Raw genomic sequence first — 22,405 nt, 5'->3', positions numbered from 1 at the left:
GTCCCCTTTTGAACTTAATGTAAACTTGAGTTTGTATCTGTGTAGGTATGTATGTGTGCAGAAGCATCATTCCATATATGTGTATCTTTCAGTGTACGTTCTAACTGGTCTGCATATATGAAGGCTGTTGGTACACTGATTTTATAACTCACTGTTCTATAGATGTCTCTCATAAGTCCATTTTTGGTAGTTTTTCCACTGACTCATTTGGTAGTCTTAGACATATAATCAGATCATATGCAACTAGAGATGCTTTACCTCTTCACATCCAAACTTAAGTCTCTATGTCTAATAACACTGGCTTGTCCCTCCAACACACATGCACAGCAGAGATACTGAACGTCCATCTTTAACTTATGTCCAATTCAAGCAACTAGCGTATAGGGATATAGGTATACATATAGCTGATTCACGTTGTTGTACAGCAGAAACTAATACAACATTGTAAAGCAATTATACTCCAATAAAACACACAGATGGACCTAGAGATGATCATACTAAATGAAGTATGTCAGACAGAGAAAGACAAATATCATATGATGTCACTTATATGTGGAATAAAAAAATTATACAAATAAACGTATCTTCAAAACAGAAACAGACTCACAGACACAGAAAATAAACTTATGGTTACCAAAGGCGAAAGGGTGGGGGATGGATAAATTAGGAATTTGAAATTAACAGATACATGCTGGGGCTTCCCTGGTGGCGCAGTGGTTAAGAATCCACCTTAAGTGACTCAGCCCATGTGCCACAACTACTGAGCCTGTGCTCTAGAGCCCGCGAGCCACAACTACTGAAGCCCACACGCCTAGAGCCCATGCTCCACAACGAGAAGCCACCGCAATGAGAAGCCCACGCACCGCGACGAAGAGTAGCCCCCACTCGCAGCAACTAGAGAAAGCCCAGTGCAGCAACGAAGACCCAACGCAGCCAAAAATAAATAAATAAAATGAAGTTATTTTAAAAAAAAACAGATACAGATACATACTACTATATTTTAAATTGGTAAAAAACAAGGGCCTACTATATAGCATAGAGAACTACATTCACTATCTTATAATAACCTGTAATGGAAAAGAATCTGAAAAAGAATATGTATATACATATTCACACACATATATACGTACATATATATAGGAGGTATAACAGAATCATTTTGCTGTACACCTGAAACATTGTAAATCAACTATACTTCAGTTAAAACGTAAAAGGAATTAATGTTTACTCCAGATAAATTTCACCATGTTAACTATTTTAAAGTGTGTAATTCAGTGACATTCAGCACATTCACAATGTTGTGCGACCATCACCACTAACTAGCTACAAAAAATTTTCATCATCCCGAAAGGAAATCATGGACCCATTAAGCAATCACCCTCCGTTAAACCCCTGGCAACCGCTAATCCGCTTTATGTCTCTATGGATTTGCCTAAGCTGGATATTTCATATAAATAAAAACCATACAATATGTGAAAATAAACAAACAAACCACTAGTGTTCCACCCCCGGTAAATAAGGTGCTGACTTTTGAACTGAAGTGTGCAAGTGTGTGTGTGTACGCGTATGTGCGTTTGTAAAATAAATGTTAAGGAGCTATCCATCAATTCTTATTTTATTATTTTTTGAAACATAGATAGATTTTAAATTTTGTCAAGAGACTTTTCCCTACCTTCAGGGATGTCTAAAGAATTTTTCTCCTTAGCTCTACTAATATGAAGAATTATACTAACGGATTTTTTGGTATTGAGCCCCTCTTGGATTCCTGGAATAAACCCCACTTGGTCATGAGGTATATTTTAATGCAACATTGTTTTCTGTTAAAACATATTTTATTTTGGAATTGTGTATCAATAATCCTAAGTAAAATTGTTCTATAATTTTCCAAAATAATTTTTTAAGATTTTGGAATCCATGTTATACTTACTCAATGAAACAAATTTGGAGGTTTTCCTTCTTTTCCTATCTTTGGAATAACTTAAGCTTCATAGTTAAGTAGGGGTTTATTTGACCCTGGTACAATTCTTGTCAGAAAATTCTTTTATTACTTTATTTTATGACAATTAGTCTGTTTAGACTTTCTGGAGTATACTTAGTTTTTCTATAGAATGATTCATTTCATGAAGATTTCCAAATCTACCTGCATATAATTGAGCAAATGGTCCCTTAGGATTTAATTTACTGTGCTGTGCCTGTTTTCCCTTTTGTACCTTTATGTAACTTCTAATACACAAGAATATTTGTACTTTATCCCTTTTTCTTAGTTTGTTGAATTTTTTCAAAGAACCAATTTTTAAATTAACTCATCAATTTCCTTTTTATCTTTATTAATTCTATCCTGTTGCTTTCTTTTGTTTACTTTGTTATTCTACTTTTTATCTGCTTGTTTAATCCATTTATTTTCTTTTTAATTTTTATTAATACATGCATTTAATGCTAAAAATTTTCTCCTGATAACTTCCTTAGATATGCCCACATATTCTAAAACATCATGTATTCATTTTCATTACGTTTAAGAAATTCTTCCATTTTACTTGACACTTCTCCTTTGACCTAACATTTACTTAATAGTGTGCTTTGTAAATTTCAGATAGAAATAGTTTCTTAATAGTTTATGGCCTTTGTATGCAAAGTCAGGTTGGCTAGAATCTTTTACACATATTTTCTTTCCCTAAGTTTCTTAATATGTTACTCCATTTTCATTTGGCATAAAGCGTTGGTCTTAAAAATAAGTTATCATGACAATCTGACTTTCCTTCCTTTACAAGTGACTTGGTCTTTTTGCCTGGATTCAAAAGGTTTTTTTTCTTTACCTTTAAACTCCAATAGCTTTACTGTGATTATCTGTCTGGGCCAACTAAGAAGGTGATTTTCTACGTAGGCACTATGCATTTTCAATGTGTGGTTTCAGGAAAGTGTTCTCGAGCTTTGGTTTTCTTCCCAGGGTCATTTATTATAAGTGCATTCTCTTATACCTAACATTTTCTGTTGTCCTTTTTATTTCAATGCATTATTTTATACCATATTTAGGTTCACAGCAAATTTGAATGGAAAACACAAAGATTTTCCCATCACTCTCTGCCCACAGACGTGCTAAATAAGCCTCTGCCATTATTAACATCCCTCACCAGCTGGTACATTTGTTATAAGAAATGAACCTTCACTGACATATCTAATCAGCCAAAGTCCACAGTTTTCACTCTTGGTTCTGTACATTCTATGGATTTTAACCAGTGTATAATGGCATGTATCCATCATGAGAATATCATACGGAAGAGTTTCACTGCCCTAAAAATCCTCTTATTCATCCCTCCTCCCTAACGCCTGGCAACCACTGATCTTTTTACTGTCTTCATAGTTTTGACTTTTCCAGAATGTTACATAGGTGGAATCCTACAGTATGCAGCCTTTTTGGATTGGCTTCTTTTACTTAATAATATGCATTTAAGTTTCTTCCGTGTCTTTTCATGGGTTGATAGCTTATTTCTTTTGAGTCCTGAGTAATATTCCACTATCTATATGCAACACCGTTTATTTATCCATTCACCTACTGAAGGACATGCTGGCTGCTTCCAAGTTTTGACAATTATGAATAAAGCTGCTATAAACATCCACATGCAACTTTTTGTGTGAACATTTAAACTTTCAACTCCTCCAGGTAAATACCCAGGAGCATGACGGCTGGATCATATGGTCAGAGTATGTTTAGTTTTGTAAGAAGCCTCCAAACTGTCTTCCAAAGTGGCTGAACTATTACGCATTCCCACCAACGACGAGTAAGAATTTCTGTTGCTTCACAACCTTTCCAGCATCTGGTATTGTCAATGTTCTGGATGTTGGTCACTAACAGGCACAGTGGAATGTCATTGTTTTGTTGTTGTTGTTGTTTTTTAAGGTTTCAATATTTTATTCAAGTTTTATTTTAAGTGATGTTAATGACAGCATTTGAAGGGGAGGAACTAATTCCACACAAAATGAAAGACTCTAAAATGTACCCATTAAACTCCTAAAAAATAAACTGAGTGGCGAAAATACAAGAGAAGTTCAATTTAGATGCTGAGTGTTGTCGCCATGCGATTACAGTGACAGAGACTCTTCCCAGCTTGCAGCTGGAGCTCTTAGAAGCTATTTCATACTCTGGTGCAAGGGCCAAAAAACACAACATGAGAAAAAACACAGTTAAGTCCTGAATTATTGGCTTCATCACATCCACCTTCTCCACCCCAAAATGGCACGGAAGAAACAGGTGCCACTCCCTGCAGGCTACTTTTGGTGTAAAAGAGGTGATGGATGGGGGTGGGAAAAGTCCCTGCCTTAAAAAGTCCCTTTCAGATGAGTTTGTATACACCAGCAAAGAGCCTCTCCTCAATCAGGGTAGGAAACCAAGGTTCCGTTCTCAGGAAATCACAATTTCATTCATTTACTTAATACGAATTTACGAATTACAAAGTGCCTGCAAACTACTAACATGCACTTGCAGCCGTTTCTAGGTAAAAAAGAAACCTGACATCTCTAGAGGGGCCAGCAAGCTCCCCCTCAAGTCTACAGCTGAAAGGACCTGCTATGAAATTGGGTTTCTTCTGTACCTCTGAAAGGGTAACACCCTGAAGCTGAATCACCTTTAACCTGGAAGTCTAACATGATATTTAGCGATACTTGCATCCCAGACATACAACATTAAAAGGTACACTAAATTCTGAAGGTAGCTATGCTGCAAAATAGTTTAAAATTAAACGACTGTACAGTATTCATTTATGCTTGGAACTCCAGCCCTAGACCAAGCCTGTGGCCACCAGCACTGACATTCCTGCCATCCAGCAGAACTGACAGTGTCAGTTTGATACCTGGCTTTAGGGTCTGAGTATATTCTAACCCTATCGGGCTGGAGTTGTTCACTTTAGCCGAGAAGCAGGCGTCAGGGTCGATCTGGTACTTGGCTGCTATTGCGAAGCGAGTGTTACTGTTTCCCGCTGTCCAGGCCAGATTAACAGCAGTCTCCAACTTCTTGTTCACCTTCTGATAAATGGAGCCGCCAAACGCCGTCCCATCATTTACATTAGTGTGAAGCTGGAATTCATATTCATCGGTCTTGTAGCCAACCGCAAAGTTGCTCTGGATCACTCGAGACTTTGTGGTCTCAAAATTCATCTGGTAGTCAGCCAGCCAGCCAGCCCTCATAACCCAGCACGAGAGCACCCGGGTGGAAGGCCCGGCAATGTCGAAATCCACGTCACAGCCCAGGTTGATAATGTTCCCGCTTGTACCCTGTCTTGATTTTAGCATTTTTTTCCCCCAGTGTTCGGTGAGAAGGATGAATCGAAGGTCAGCGTCAGGCCACGTGCAAGCTGATCTTCCACAGTAATCTCCGTGCCTAGTGTGTTGTCAATGTTCCATTTCTCCGTAAACGTCAGACCATATTCGGTCCACCTGTAACTTGGTTTCCAGACTGCCCGTCACTCTGGTGGTCTCAGTGTTGGCTGAACTTGAGCTTGTAAATTCCAGTCCATTCTCAGATTTTGTTTGCAAATCAAGTTTTATTAAGCCAAATGCATAGCCTTGGTGATGACATCCCTGGCAGATTTGCCAAGATCAGCACACGGGGGAGGCACAGGCATCTTCCGCTCAGAAGCAGTGGCTGTGGGCTCCGCAGCGGCTACGGCGGGGGCTGCGGCATGAGGAACAGAGCGAGCGGCAGGGCAGAGGGCCTATCTCACTGTTTTAATTTGCACTTCTCTAATGACGTAAGACGTGGAACAACTTTTCATGTGCTTATTTGTGATCTATATACAGGTATCCCCTGCTTTTCAAAAGTCTATTTTTATGCCAGTTTGCTTTTAGGGAAGATCTACATTAGTACCTGTTTGCTAATCAAAAGAAATCAGAAGAGGATTTTTGCTTTTACGAACAAAGGCAAGAAGCAGAAACAGCATTCAGCTTTCGTCTTGCAGCAAGACGATACAGATCCAGCCCATACTATCAGCAACAAGAGTGGCACCAAGGAGCATGACGGCTGGGTCATATGGTCAGAGTATGCTTGGTTTTGTAAGAAGCCTCCAAACTGTCTTCACGCAGTCCTTCCTCAGAAGCTACACTCAGCATCTCGGCATCAGGCAGCCACAGCTCTGACTGTGTCTGTGAGCATCTGTGCTTTATCTCAGTTTAATTTGTGCGTCTGTTAGCAAGAGGTGTCCTAAGGTAACTGCTTGTTTGCTTTAAGTCATTTTGCCATATGAAAAGTTTCATAGGGATGCTCTACTTTCAGATGGCAAGGGAAACCTGTTATCTCCTTAAATGAGGTGTCTTAAGGCCTCTGGCCCATTTTTTTAAATCAGGTTGTTTCCTTATTTCTGAGTTTTAAGAGTTCTTTCTATATTTTGGGATGGGCCTTTTCCAAGTATTTTCTCTCAGTCTGAGACTTATCTTCTCATTCTTTTCACACTGTCTTTCTCAGAGCAGAAGTTTTTAATTTTAATGAAGTCCAGCTTATCCATTCTTTCACAGATCATGCCTTTGCTGTTGTAATTAAAAACTCATCAACACACCCTAGATCATCTAGGTTTTTCTAACTACATTATCTTCTGGGATTTTATAGTTTTGCATTTTACGTTTAAGTCTGTGATGCATTTTGAATTAATTTTTGTCAAGGGTGTAAGGTCTGTGTCTAGATTCATTTGTTTGCATGGGGGGGGGCAGTTGTTCCAGCACCATTTGTTAAAAAGACTATCTTGGCTCCATTGGACTGCCTTTGCTCCTTTGTCAAAGAACACCTGACTTTATCTGTGGGTCTAATTCTGGGTGGCGAATTCTGTTCCATTAATCTGCTGGTCCATTGATCTACTGGTCCAATCTCTCACCATTATCACATTGTCTTGATTACTGTAGATTTACAGCAGGACTTTAAGTTGGATAGTGTCAGTTCCCCAACTTTGTTCTCCGTCAACACTGTTGGCTATTCTGGTTATTTTTCCCTCTCCAACTAAACTTTAGAATAAGCTTGTCAATATTCACAGAATAACTTGCTGGGATTTTTACAGGGATTGCACTGAATCTGTAGATCAAGTCAGGAAGAACTGACATTTTGACAGTATTGAGTCTTCCTATCCATGAACACAAAATACCTATTTAATTTTTCTTAGATATCTTTCAAAGTTCTGTAGTTTTTCTCATAGAGATATTATAATATTTTATTAGATTTATACCTAAGTATTCCATTTTGGCATGTTAATATAAATGGTATTGTGTTTTTAATTTCAAATTCCATTTGTTTATTGTCAGTATAGTGGGAAGCAATTGACTTTTGTATACTAAATTTGTATCTTGCAATAACTGCTTATTAACTTTAGGAGTTTTTGGTTGATTCTTTCAGATTTTCTACATAGATTTATAACGTCATCTATGAACAAAGACAGTTTTATTTCTCTCTTTCCCATCTGTAGGCCTTTTATTTCCTTTTCTTGTCTCAATGCATTAGCTAGGACTTCCAGTACAATGTTGAAAAGAAGTGATGAGAGGGTATGTTCTTAGCTTGTTCCTGATCTTTGCGAGAAAGCTTCAAGATTCTCACCATTAAGTATATTAGCTGTAGGTTTTCTGTAGATAATCTTTATCAAGTTGAGAAAGTAAACTAAGACTACATGGGAACTAAGTTTTGTGGGCTTTTTTATCATGAATGCATGTTATTTTTTCCAACACAATTTCTGTATCTATTAATATGATCATGTGATTTTTCTTTTTCTATTGATGTGATGGATACATTAATTGATTTTTGAATGTTGAACTAGACTTGTATACCTCGAATAAATCCTATGTGGTCAAGGTGTATAATTCTTCTTGTACATTATTGCATTCTATTTACTAATATTTTCTTGAGGATTTTTATATCTACGTATAAAGAGATATTGTCTGTAGTTTTTTTTTCTTGTAATGTCATTATCATATTTTGATATAAGGGTAACGGTTTCATAAATGAGTTAGGAAGTATTCTTTCTGCATCAATCATCTGAAAAAGATTATAAAGAATTGGTATAGTGTCTTCCTTAAGAATAATAAGTGAGGGAATTCCCCGGTGGCGCAGTGGTTAAGAATCCACCTGCCAATGCAGGGGATACAGGTTCGAGCCCTGGTCCAGGAAGATCCCACATGCCATGGACCAACTAAGCCCACGTGCCACAACTACTGAGCCTGCACTCTAAAACCCGTGAGCCACAACTACTGAGCCCTCATGCCACAACTACTGAAGCCCACGCACCTAGAGCCCATGCTCTGCAACGAGAAGCCACTGCAATGAGAAGCCCGCGTGCCGCAACAAAGAGTAGTCCCCCGCTCGCGGCAACTAGAGAAAGCCCACACACAGCAACAAAGACCCAACACAGCCATAAATGAAAGAAAAAGGAAGGAAGGAAGGAAGGAAGGAAGGAAGGGAGAAAAAAATAATAATAAGTGAATAATCCATTGGGCCTGGTGCTTTCTGTTGGGAAAATTATTAAATGAATACACATATATATTTAAATACAGTATTGCTATTACTACTTTCAACAATCTGTTAGGTCAATTAAGAATAACAAAAATTTTATTTTAACCACTCATTCTCTGATGCTCTTCCTTCCTTGCTAAAGATTAGAGTTCTTGACCTATATATTTTCCTTACTACTGCAAAACTTCTTTTAACATTTCTTGCAAAGCAGGTCTACTGGCAAAAAATATCCTGAATGTTTGTTTGTCTGAGAAAGTCTTTCTTCTTCACTTCTGAAGGGTAATTTTGCAGGATATTGAATTCTGGGTTGGTATCGAGTTTTTTTTTTTCTCTCAACACTAAATATTTCACTCCAGTTTCTTCTTGTTTCCAGTGGTGTTTTGAGACGTTGGATGTACTTCTTATCTTTGCTCCTCCATTGGTAAGTTTTTTCCCTCTGGCTTCCCTCTGGACTTTTTAATTTTCTGTACCTTGAAAATGATACGCCTATGTGTAGGGGTTTTTTGCATTTATTCTGCTTGGTGTTCTCTGAACTTCCTGGATCGGTGGTTAAGTGTCTGACATTACTTTGCAGAAATTATCAGTCTTTACTGTTTCGAATATTTCTTCTATTCCTTTCATCATGATTCTAGAGAACTTCTGTAGGTGTCCTACAGCTCTTAGATACTCAATTCTGTTATGGTTTTCCTTTCAGTCATTTTTCTCTTTGCTTTTCACTTTTGCAGGCTGCTTTTGAGATACTCTCAAGCTCAGAAACTGTTTGCTCAGCGACGTCCCATTTACTAATAAGCCCATCAAAGGCATTCTTAATTTCTGTTACAGTGTCTGTGATCTCCAGCATTTCTTTTTCCTTCCTTCCTAGAATTTCCACCTCTCTGCTTACATTGCCCATCTGTTCTTACAGGCAGTCTACCTTATCCATTGGAACCTTTAGCATATTAATCATGGTTGTTTTAAATTCCTGGTTTGCAGTTGAAAGTCTGGTGGGCCTGGATTACCTATAGATACTATTCTGCTCCTTCTTCTCTGTGACATATAAAATTACATCTACATGCATAATGTAAAAATGTAAATAATTATATAAATAAATGTAAATTAATTACTCTACTTATACAGTATACATAAATTATACATGATTATTTATAAATTATACACAATTATATATAAATTATATATGATTATATATAATTACATATACATATAACTATATATATATATAATTATATATATATAGTTATATAAAAGAGACAAATAAGGAGCAGAATTATGTCTACAGGCAACAAAAGCACACCAGATAAACAGATAAAAATTGAGATGAGCTTCCTTGTACGCTTGGGAAAGGAGGGTGGGTCAGCATACCTTTTGTAGCTTCAGGGTCCTGCAGCAACTTGTTCTGCTGTTTTCATCTAGTGTTCAAAACCAGGCTTTTTGATTATGAGATCTATTGGCTGTTTCCCTGCCCCACTTTCACCTGGTCCTTCTCTATCCTTTGCCCCTATCCACCCTGCTCAATCTGAACTGGATTCCCAACAATTTCCCTCAGAGCAGGGCTTTGTCAAGAAAAGAGCCTTATTTGGTTAGTTTCACAAGTCCATAAGCCAAGATTGCTCTAGAAACATCCATCCTTATCATAGTTCCTTTGTTCCTTCCTAGTTTTAGCTTCTAGTTTCACATTGGCCCACCATGTTTTCTAGTGAGTACCTGTTACCAGTTTTCAGAGACAGCAGAAACCATGTCACCTCCCCTACACTTCCTCCCCTACACTTACTGATACCAGAGGTGGGGATAACTTGTCACCTAGTTTGCTTTAGATATTATATTGTCTGTGGGTTTCAGGTTTTGCCATCGTCATAGGTCTGTTTTTATGTGGAGATTCAAGGAGATTAAAAACTATGCCTCCCTAATAACTTCTCATTTCTCCATAAACTTTTTAATAATAACAAGATGGGTATCTCTGAAAATGACTAGTTCCAAAGAACCAAAGTCCAACTTTTCAATTCTAAAATATAGAAACAAAAATGTCATTCATATAAGGAGTGTGCAGTAAATATCCATAATTATGAATTATGAATAACTATTTAAACATATCATCAGATTTAATGCTTCCATTTTCTGCAAGAAAATCTATGCTGGAATTACGAAACATTCTCTTTCAGGCACAGATCAGCCTGAATAAATATCCTAGGAAAATGAAACAGTCTTCTGAAAAAGTAACTCTTGCATTTGATTAGAAGGTTCTGTGCTTAAGGTTTTTCTGGGATCATTGCCAGGAATATGTATATAATTTACAGTGACTGACTACTCAATGCCAACAATAATTCTGTTCTCCCAACCTTTATAATAAATGCAGGAGACACCAATTTGAGAGGTTAAAAAAAAAAAAGGCCATCTCTCACTCTCTACCAATGAATGTCAAATCCAGATATATCTGCATGAAACACATCTGCACCCAGGCTTAGATAGTTTAAACATCAACTGAAATCCACAGTTTTGACTCTTTGCTATTACAGAAAATTAAAAGTCTATTTTATAAAATAAATTGCCCTAAGACTAGTGGTTGCCTTTCAAATTTATTAATCCATTAAATCTTATGAATCACTCACTAGTGCTTCATGCTAAAAAAATAAAATAAATGAGCTATACCCAGGTCCTCAGGGAATTTAGAAGCTGGTGTATGGTACCTGGGAGTATACATACTTACATACTCAGGGAGAGAAGATGTTGTGGATGTTACACAGAATTAAGCCCAACTAACAATATAATAGAAATATAAATAAATCACTTAAGAAAAACAGAGAGAAAAACAGCCCAGAGGAGGGACTATTTGAGATAGGCTTTGAAGGACAAGCAGTATTTCACCAGCAGAAAACGTAAAGGAAGGATATACAAGTCAGGGAAAACAAAGTAAAATGGAGATATGAAAAAAAACTGACACGGTAGGGAATCATCAAGTAATCTGAGTAGGGGAAAGAAAAGAGTATTTATGTTGTAAGAACTTTAAAAAAAGTTCAGATTGGTTTACTGGACTTCAGTTACTATTTTATTCTATGCTTGATAAACAATTTCAGTATCTCATCTTAAATACAAATTTTCAGATAAACCGAAAAAGAATAACAGAGCACGACAACAACAAAAATGGTTGAAATGGTCAGTTCACTATGTCAACAGTCACAGCTAGATAGCCAAGTATCCCTGTGAAGAATTAACCAGTTTATTTTTTTTCCAAAAATTTTTTTCAGTTTTTTTTGAGATATAATTGACATGTATCACTGTGTAAGCTTTGACTGAAGTATAGTTGATTTACAATATTATATTAGTTTCAGGTATACTAACATGGAGTATACTAGAGTGTTCCACGTATGTTCACTTCTAGGATTTTATGGTTTAAGGTCTGACATTTAGGTCTTTAATCCATTTTGAGCTTATTTTGTATACAGTGTGAGGAAATGTTCTACTCTCATTCTTTTATAGGTAGCTGTCCAGTATTCCCAGCACCACTCACTAAAGAGACTGTTTTTTCTCCACTGTATATTCTTGCCTCATTTGTCATAGATTAATTGACTGTAGGTGCCTGGGTTTATTTATTTCTGGGCTCTCTATGCTGCTCCATTGATCTATGTGTCTCTGTTTATGTCAGTACCATGCTGTTTTGATTACTGTAGCTTTGTAGTATAGTCTGAGGTCAAAGAGCATGACACCTCCAGCTTTGTTCTTTTTCTTCAAAATTGCTTTGGCAATTCATGTCTTTTTGAGTTCCATATACATTTTAGGATTATTTGCTCTAGCTCTGTGAAAATTTTATGGGTATTTTGATAGGGATTGAATTAAATCTGTAGATTGCTTTGGGTAGCAGACATTTTACGAATATTATTTCTTCCAATCCATAAATGGAATATCTTTCCATTTCTTTGTACCATCTTCAATTTCCTTCAACAGTGTTTTATAGTTTTCATAGTATAGGTCTTTCACTGCCTTAGTTAAGTTTATTCCTGGGTATTTTATTCTTTTTGATGCAATTTTAAACAGGATTGTTTCTTGTTTCTTCTTTCTGAGAGTCCATTGTTAATATATAGTAAGTGGGGTTGGAGTGTTTGCTGGGCTCAGGCTGTGGCGTGCACTGGGGCAGTCACAGGTAGCCATCTCAGCAGTTTTCAATCTGCCCTCTCCACCCTGCTTCAGGAGCAAGCCAGCACAAGCACACTGCTCACAGGCAAAATTCAGGCTTCCGTAGCCCTCTTTTGAGTCCCACCAGCCCTCCCACCAGCCAAAGGGGCTCATTTTCCCTGTGTCAGACCCCAGGGCTGGGGCATCTAATATGTGACAGGAACAGCTGACTCCCCAGGGCAAATCTCCACCCGTGTATCTCTCTTTTCCTCTGAGTCCCCTCCCAAAGGCACAAGGTCCCAACCTGATCACTTCTCTTCCCTTCCTACCCGATTCCGTGAGGATCTTTCTTATAGCCTTGGCTGTACAGGAGTCTTTCTGCCAGTCTCCAATTAGTTTTCAGTGAGAACTGTTGCACATGTAGATGTATTTTTGATGTGTTTGTGGGGAGAGGTGAGCTCCACCTCCTCCTACTCCTCCATCTTGATCTATTTCAAGATTAACCAGTTTAAATGAATGCCTAGCCTATTTCAGTGCCTTGACTGCTACATGACATACCTAACTAGAGCATGAGGAGAGTTCATTTTTAGTACTGGAAACCAGCTCTTACATTAAAGGACCAAGAGAACCATAGCCAGTACAGTGAAAAATAAAAACCCAGCTAACTAACTGGGCTGCCTCGTTCTAGGCACGACAAAATTCCAGAAACCACAGGGAAAATACTAAATATTAAAATTCTTAATAAGTTCTTTTTAAGAAGAATATTTTTCACAACTGATACCTATTGTGGTAATTTTCACAAAGAGAATGCTCAATAACACTTGTCAAATTAAAACTAAATCTAGGCAGGGCTATAAAATGCATAATGTTTTGTCACTCACCATTACAATATTAATAATGTGACTTGGCGTTAAATTACTATAATAAATAAATCATATGTATACATTGCTCAATGTTATTCCACAGAGTAATGAAAGGGGTACTGTGATATAAAGGGAAGAATCAGGGACTCGAAGCCAAAAGACCGAGGTGCTAAGTGTGAAAAGCTATTGACGACACTTGCTTTGAGTCACAGGAAGCCTTTGGCCTAGTACCTGCCCTCTACTAGCCCCCGTGTCCTCATGTGTACAGTGACTATAACAGCAATAACCATGCACACATTCTCCTATTGTGACAATTACATGAAATCATGCAGGTCAAAGGACTCTGTAAACTAAAAAGTGCTACACAAAACATTATTAAATTGACTGTTTTCTGGTTGATTTTCTACCCCCAGAAACATCTTCATTTCCTCTCTTTCCTTTATTCTACACAGTCATCTATCAGCACATCCTCTAAATCCTGCAAGTCTATTCTCAACCCCCCCAAGTTTCCCACCACCATTGCTTCTCATCTGAAGACCCAGCAGGTGCCCTGCAGACTTCCGCAGGCACCTTCCACCTGCTCTCACTGCTTCTAATCTTACTCTTCCCAAAGCTTCTAATCTCTCACCAGAACCCAACCATGCTGGCAACTTGATCTTGGACTTCTATCTTCCAAAACTGTGAGCAATAAATTTCTGTTGTTTAAGCCAAAAAAAAAAAAAAAAAAAACCCACAAAAGCCTCTAATCCACAGAAGAGCTAAATCAAATATTTACTTAAATATTAAATCAAATTGCATTGCTCACCTGATCCAATGGCCTCCCTTTATATTAGGAAGGAACCTCAATTGCTAACCAAGGGCTGACAGGCCCTTCACCTCTCCTCGCCAGTGGCCCCATTCGTGATACTAGAGCTGCAGTGGCTTACCTGTTTTTCCTTAAACACTCTGCAAGCACATTCCTAACGAGGGGCCCTTGCATTGCCTGGTTCTTTCCAGAATGGTCAAGAACTTAGTACTTCGCCCTCCCTCACTTCATTCTGCTCAAATATCACTGCCTCAGAAAGGCCTTCCCTAAACACCCTTTGTGAAAGGGTGAGTCCCTGCCTTATCGCTCTCCACCCTGTTACTACTCTGCTTTTCCTCACAGCCCTTATCGGTTCTGAAATTATATCATTTATTTACATTGTTAACTTTTCCCCTACTATATATAAACAGCACAGGGGCAAGGACTTTGGCTATTCCTGTTAACAATCGCATCTGAGTTATTTGCAAAGAGTAGGGGCTCAACTGAAACTTTGCTTAATGAATAGGGAAAAGACTGTTCAATTTCCTTTAGTTTCTGTTCCATAGAAAAGAGCAGAGTGCCCATAAATAACTTCAATGCCCCTATTAAAACCCCAACATTTGAGTAGCCTGAAAACGCTTTATCCCACCTTGGAATTCGAAGTGGACTCCAAGAAGCAAAGTCTGTTGCCAAACCCTTCTGCGGCCAAACACAGTTTCTGCTGTTCTTTGTGGATGGTTGCAGTACACTGCAGAACCACTTCATCATCCTGCAGAGGGGAGGAGAAGAGAAAAAAGTGAGATCTGGCATTACTTAGTCTAAATCAGATCCACAAGGTTATTATTTAATGCTTTTTAAAGTCAGAGAAAATAGGGACTTCCCTGGTGGCTCAGTGGTTAAGGATCCACCTGCCAATGCAGAGGACACGGGTTCAATCCCTGGTCCAGGAAGATCCCTCGTGCCACGAAACAACTAAGCCGATGAGCCACAACTACTGAGCCTTCACTCTAGAGCCCGCGAGCCACAACTACCGAGCCCACGTGCCACAACTACCGAAGCCAGCACGCCTAGAGCCCGTGCTCCACAACAAGAGAAGCCACCACAATGAGAAGCCCGCACACCGCAAGGAAGGGTAGCCCCCGCTCGCCGCAACTAGAGAAAGCCCACGCGCAGCAACGAAGACCCAATGCAGCCAAAAATAAATAAATAAATAAAATTTTAAAAAATTATTTAACAAATTTTAAAAAATAAAATCAGAGAAAAATAAATATATGAACAACTGTCCCAAAAAAAGCCAAAGAATCAATTCCTAGTGTACTTTTATTTGCAAAAAAAGATAACTGGGTAGGGGGAGGCGGGAGAAGTTATTGCTATTCAAGGCAATCAACAGCTTTTTTTTTTTAACTGTCATTACTGATCCCCAAAGGCAACCTGCATGGAGAAAAGTAAAATACAGGATTTCCATGTTAGCGCTCTTACACACTGCTTTAAATCATCAAAACTATCAAAAAATGGTCTGACATATTCCTAGGACATCAAGTATTATCAAGAATGGAACAGATTCTACTAGCAAGCACACACACATCGTTCCAAAACTGACACAGGAAAACAGGTCAATAACAGAGCTTCTGGGTTCAAATCAACGTGAAAAGTCATCTTAGTTCAACCACACATTGGCAACTTGATCATCTTTGAAATGATCCTGGATTGCTTAAAAATGTACAGAGAGGTGATCTGTTAGTTCAGTCCTCTGCAATCCAACACTTGGTTTCCAATCAATTGCAGGGTTACAGGAAAAACTGTACAAGGGAAAGATGATCCATGCGATGACTCAGTACAGGCAGCATGAACACGACAAGATGCACGGGCTTTAGAATTAGCAATAGCTGGGTTCTTACCCCAGTTCTGCCGTCTACAAAATGAGGAGGGAAGTGAGATCAACTAGCTTACACAGTGACTGACATACAAAAGGCCCTAAATCAACAAGAAATGCAAGATATCATTATCATTTTTTAACAGATTCTAAGTGGCAAATGCCTAAAAAGTCTAGCCATTTATATTTTAACATTTCAACCTCAAAGAAACAGGATACTTAACAGAGAAAAAAAAAAAAATATACTCATCGACCCTTTTAATTAGAATCAAAGCGAAAAAGGAATATGAGTACATGCTAGAAGATGCTCACCATGGTAGAATAGTAGAGTTGAGGTGATAAGATACGGCAAATATTCAAAAGCAGAAAACAAGCCTTTTTGGTTAACCTAGAGAATATGCTATATCAACTGGAAAAGTGCAGCTGTAATTTAATAAAAACCCTTATCATGCTATATATTTGCTTTATTTCCTACGTGGTCGCAGCAATACCTAATAGCTGGCTCATAGTACCGGTCACAGCCAAGCCCAATCTCTTAATAATTAGCTCCCAACTCTCCCCACAGTGCTCAGTGATTTCCAGTGAGCATTCAATTGTTACATTTTAAAAGTCAACTGCTAAAAAAAAAAAGCACTATTTTCATATAATGAGTACATCTGAATATTAATTCATGTTCAGCGTGGCTATACTAAAAATAATGAAATACCTCTGTTGCTTATATAATCTGCAAGATCAAAGATACATCATGTTTTCCAAATAGGTGGCATAGTAACAAAGAACTGAATTGTCCTGATGTGCTCAATGCCTTCCCAAACCGCCACAGTCTTTTGCTATCTTGTCTCACCCTATGGAACTAACTCTAGCGAGTAAACTACACTCTTGGGTAAGATAGGTTCCTTTGGATACTGGAGGCTATCTAAACATAGTTAGTAAATAATTACTGTAATGTACTAATTAAAGATGTTTTAGGAATGAGAATAAGAAAATACAGCAAGGTATAAGGCAGGTGAGAATAACAGTGCTACCCAGTAAGCCCGAAAGAAGAGAAGGTGTACCATATTTACCAAAAATACAGTGCATGCCAGTCCTGGCATTAATTTATTTAATCCTCACAATATCCCAGTAATATACAGATTATCCACAGATACACACATGAGGAAAATAAGGCTCAAAGTAACTTGTTACTCACAGAGGGCTGAACATACTTATTTCTAAGAATTGGTCATTAGACCTAACTTATTTGAATGTAAAAGTCCTCAACCCCACACTGCTTCCAGAGGCTCAGTTGATTTTTTAAGACACTTGTTATCTAGAGAAGTACTTCTCAGTCTTTAACATGCATCCTTTCACCTGTAGGTCTTGCTAAAATACAAGGTCTTGGGTAGATTTTGCATTTCTAACAAGTGCTCAAGTACGAGGGGGATTCAGAATGGGTCCCAGAAAGGATATGGATCCCAGAAAAGATGTGAGAAGTCTTTTATAAGAGTTTGGAGGCAGTCACTAACAGATGAATATTAAAATAAGTCTGTGGACTTTGGACAGAACCAGAAATGAGAGCACATTTCTGGAGATGCTCATTAATATGTGATACAAACCAACTATATAAGGGAAAGGAACCAACAATGTACTGAACTACTCTATTAAATTAATAAAACCAACTCACTTGTGCAGTTTCCTTACAATTTAGTGCCTAGGCATTGTGTGATGAAGCGCCTGGCCACAAAGCAACACCGAGTTCAGGGAGCTCTGCCACGCCACTAACAAGAGAGCCATGACTACAGCTTTCAACTATGATCCAACTTTGATGGATTCTAGCCTGACACACTTACAAGGCTTTTTCCAGTTTATCTGGGAGCTGTTTCTATTTTACATTCCAGTAAATGAAGAGTTCCTTTTTGACTGTGAAATATACTGAGCACTGATGGACCAAACACCAATTCCCAAACACCCGCCTATTAATTAACCCATCATTCATCTCAAAGCACAATGTTTTCTCCAGAACCACTGTGGTTGGAGAGCCTACTGACTATGCATTTTGAAAATTCTTGGGCTTCCCTGGTGGCGCAGTGGTTGAGAGTCGGCCTGCCGATGTGGGGGACGTGGGTTTGTGCCCCGGTCCGGGAGGATCCCACATGCCGCGGAGCGGCTGGGCCCGTGAGCCATGGCCGCTGAGCCTGTGCGTCCGGAGCCTGTGCTCCGCAATGGGAGAGGCCAGAACAGTGAGAGGCCCGCGTACCGCAAAAAAACTGTTCACCATCTGTATTGTATCCAATGCTGTCTGTCCGCAACGGGAGAGACCACAACAGTGACAGGCCCGAGTACCACAAAAAAAATAAATAAATAAAGTCCACCATCTGTATTGTATCCAATGCTATCTGTCAAGCAGGTCAGATTAAACTCCATGGAAACCAGGTGCCCAATGAAAATAAACGTTTTACTTAAAACCCAAGGGAATCATACCACCGTTCAATTTAGACCACTGCTCCATAAATATACGTTGGATTGAATTCCTTTTGTCAAATGCTCCTGTATTTTTCCTATGACCTTACAGCTCTTCAGCACAGAGATCAATTATTTATGGGGGGAAAGCCAGCACTACAATACTGCATTCCAGGCAATTTTGTGAGGCGTAAATAAGACATGATTTCTCTAACAAATGCTGCCACGTCTGCTGTAACAGTACAAAATGGAAAATAATTATCAAATAACACCACCAACAGCTCCTTTCAAACATTCATTTATCACTGAAATATTTTCTGAGGACATAATATGTTCTAGGAAATGTTCTAAGCCCTTGAGATGATTTACGAAATAGATCAAAGATCCCTGAACTTATTAGGCTTACATTCTAGCAGGGAATAGAGACAATAAACAAAAAGACAGTAAGTTCGTCAATTATGTTAAAGGTGAAAAGTCTATGTTAAAAAAAAAAATTGGAACAGGGTAAGGGGCTCATAGTGCTGCTGTGGTGGGGAAGATTGAAATTATGAATAAAATTAACGGGTTTCATTGAGACAAAGACTTGAAGCAGGGAAGGGGCATTAGCTATGTGAGTATCTGCAGAATGGGCAGTCCAGGCAGAAGCAAGGCCAGTGAAAGCCTCTCAGGCAGAAGAGTATCTGGCACGTTCAAGAAACAGGGAGGATGTCAGCGCAGCTGGAGTGGATTAACCCAGGGGGAAGAGGATGGTGGGAGGCGAAGTCAGAGACAACAGAGCCTGATCAAGACAGGCCCTGAGCCCAGCCTAAAAGCCAAAAGCCTTTGGCTTTTACTGAGGGACAGGGAGTCTATGCCATAAATAAATGAAGAGTTAAGTATTATTATTATGCTTTTGAGTATTAACAGATGAGAAGAGGCATTGTGAGAGTAAATCCCTATTACCCAGCAAAGTGGTTGAACAGGATTCAAATCTGGGTCCACCTGACTCTATAACCTAGACCCCTAACCTCTGTGCTGTACTACCTCCTACAATGATATAAAATCACTGCACTAACAGTCTGGCTAGAAATCTACCCAGAAACTAACCCTAGTATAATCCCCTGGTTTCCATTCATCAAATATGTTTTAGCGATGTGGCTATAGGTAAAGCGAATAAAGTTACTATATGCAGATTTAACTGTGTTAAAAACAAAACCAAATGAAAAACAAAATCACATGAAAAACAAACTTACATAAAATAACAAGGAAACTTCTTTGAATCGAGGAGCAGCAGGCAATGGTGAGGTGAGAAAAAGGTTGTCTATCATTAGTAGGTACTTAAAATTTAGTCAATGATTAAATTTTCGACTGAGAAACGGCTGTCCAAGATAGTGCTACTTACTGGATTTTTAGGAAAGGAGACAGAAAGGCAAAGCAGAAGACAGAGATCAATACAGGCAGAAGAGGAGGAAGGGACCTTTTTAACTTCCATTTCAGAGATGGAAAAATACCTATTTTTCTGGGCTATTGTAGAAAGAATGAACGTATTAACATCTGCCATATCCTTCGGAACTCATGAAAATACTTGATAACATTAAGTTGTTGGCTCTGAACTCAGCAGAGCATCTTCCTCTTCAATTAACTGCTTTTCCACTTCTCTTATTACCCTAAAACCTAGGAAATAGGAGTGGTGGTGAACCAGGATGGCAAAGGATGCCCCCAGGGCAGGCAAAGGAGGTGGCACTCTCTACAGGGAGCTTCCAAACTGAAATGAAGCCCACAAAAAGCTGGCCTGATTTTCAGTATCACCATGTACAGGCGATTCTAAACTCTGTCAGAAAATACAGTTCTACCCACCTGGCTGCCTGCCGCCTCTTCACATAGACCACATATCCGAGCTGCTAAAGCACCAGCAGAAAGCTACGCACACGCATGCACACACACACACACACACACACACACACACACACACACACAGCAACTGGTATATTAAACAGCACAAATAATTTATAGATGAAGATACAATCCTGTAATCTGATCCCAACTACAGAAGAACGGACGTAGATCAGGACTGATGCACCCATAAGACCACATGAGGAAGCCATTTCAGCATTACGACATGTTGTATCCCATCTACTCTCTTGTGAAATTTTATTTCAAAATGCGTGAAAAAACTTTGAAACTGCCCTCATGAATATCATCCAAGACAGTGATGGCAAACTATATTTCTTAGTAGAAAGTAAGGAAGAAGTAAAAAAGTTTCCCAGAGACCACTAGGTAAAAGAAATTCCTTTGTTCTTAGGTTTTATTTTTTAATTTCTCTTTTAAAGATTTTTTTGATGTGGACTATTTTTAAAGTCTTTATTGAACTTGTTACAATATTGCTTCAGTTTTATGTTTTGGTTTTCTGGCTTCGAGACATGTGGGATCTTAGCTCCCTGATCAGGGATCGAACCCGCACCCCCCTGCACTGGAAGGCGAAGTCTTAACCATTGGACCACCAGGGAAGTCCCTGCTCTTAGGTTTTAAATCCTTGAAAATAAGTACATTTCTGAAATATTTTAAATAACTTTTAAATTAGAATTTTAAAAGATACAGGAAAATAAAGAGCCTAAAATAGCTTGGACAACATATGAGGTCATAATCATAAAAATAGAAGCAGTTACAAAAATTAAGCATTTAAGTTGACCTTTGTCATAAGAGAATTGACATGCAAGTGAAAAATCAGATCTAGAAAGACTGAACATATTGCAGACATTCTAACTCAGTATTTGTTTCACGTGAGATAGATTAAAGTTGACAGAGTCACCAACAATAACATCAACAGAAATGTACCTTTTCCCCTTGGAAAATAGCATGCATAAAATCTGTGTTCCTAGCTCTGAAATGATCTGAATTTCCTACTTGGCACTGAAGATTGCCTCACATGTAAAGATGAAATTCACCTTAATATATGTGCTGAGTATGAGATTGTTACCCTGACTTTCTCACACCTATACATGGAATACACCCACAGAAAGAGCTAGTAAAGAAAATCAGTGCTCTTACTTGCACATAAAGCATTGACATCACACACTGAGACAAGCAGAGTAACTAACTGATCACTCAATAATGTCTCCCTGTCACCTGGTTGATGCTCAAGCAAGTATTAAGAGACAAAAGAGAGTGCCGGATGGGCTGGCCCCTTAGGAGTCCTTCTGCAATTACACCAGAGAGTGTACCTATTGTACAAAGTATCACTTACATATGATGCTTCTATGAAAAATTAAGTGTATTTATTCATATTACTCTGAAATACTTAGTAGCTATGCAGAACAGATGAGACCCATATTTAACTATAAAAATATGTGTATGTTATACATAATATATTGCTTGAGATTTTGCATATGCATATTTTAGAATATTCAAAGTTCTGCTCCTCCTGTCTGCAGAATGGCAGAGACCCAGGGAGAAAGCTGTAGAGCTTCTCAAAGATCCACACCAGACGTGAATGTATAAACCACATTAAAGTCCTGAAGAGCAGACAACTGTGTACGAATTATTGCAACATTTTAAGGAAGAATAATGAAAAGATTTTATGTAAAGGAAGAATGCTGAAAAGACAAAAAAAGATGGAGAAGTTTAGAGGCAATTTTCAAGATCTGAATCTATATATCAATAACTCTTTATTTCAAGACAGGCAATTTCTGACTCTTGAGGACACTATGCTTTCTTGTATTACATATACACAGACTCTCTCCCTCTCTCTCTCTCTCTCTCTCTCATATATACAAGTCTGTGATCTCCAGTAACTATAATTCTCTTGTTACCGCACAACACAAGGACTGATCACAAAAAATAAATAAATAACAGCCAACTGGACATATACATATTATACCACCCACCGGAGA

The 22,405-nt window shown here is 38.4% G+C and overlaps 1 protein-coding gene and 1 pseudogene across 1 annotated transcript in view; both read right to left on the bottom strand.

Moving 5' to 3' along the window:
* RYR2 (ryanodine receptor 2) overlaps positions 1-22,405 on the bottom strand; it is a 542,915-nt gene that overhangs the window by 501,207 nt on the left and 19,303 nt on the right. Inside the window, exon 2 of the mRNA XM_060126891.1 lies at positions 14,874-14,993. Within this exon, the coding sequence (XP_059982874.1) occupies positions 14,874-14,993 (120 nt within the window). The remainder of the gene's footprint in view (positions 1-14,873; positions 14,994-22,405) is intronic.
* On the bottom strand, positions 4,007-5,615 carry LOC132506967 (voltage-dependent anion-selective channel protein 1-like; annotated as a pseudogene).

Source organism: Lagenorhynchus albirostris, chromosome 16 (genome assembly GCF_949774975.1).
Source record: "Lagenorhynchus albirostris chromosome 16, mLagAlb1.1, whole genome shotgun sequence".
NCBI classification, from domain to species: Eukaryota; Metazoa; Chordata; class Mammalia; order Artiodactyla; family Delphinidae; genus Lagenorhynchus; species Lagenorhynchus albirostris.
Note: the sequence above shows the minus strand (reverse complement) of the source record. Positions and strands in the feature narration are given on the sequence as shown.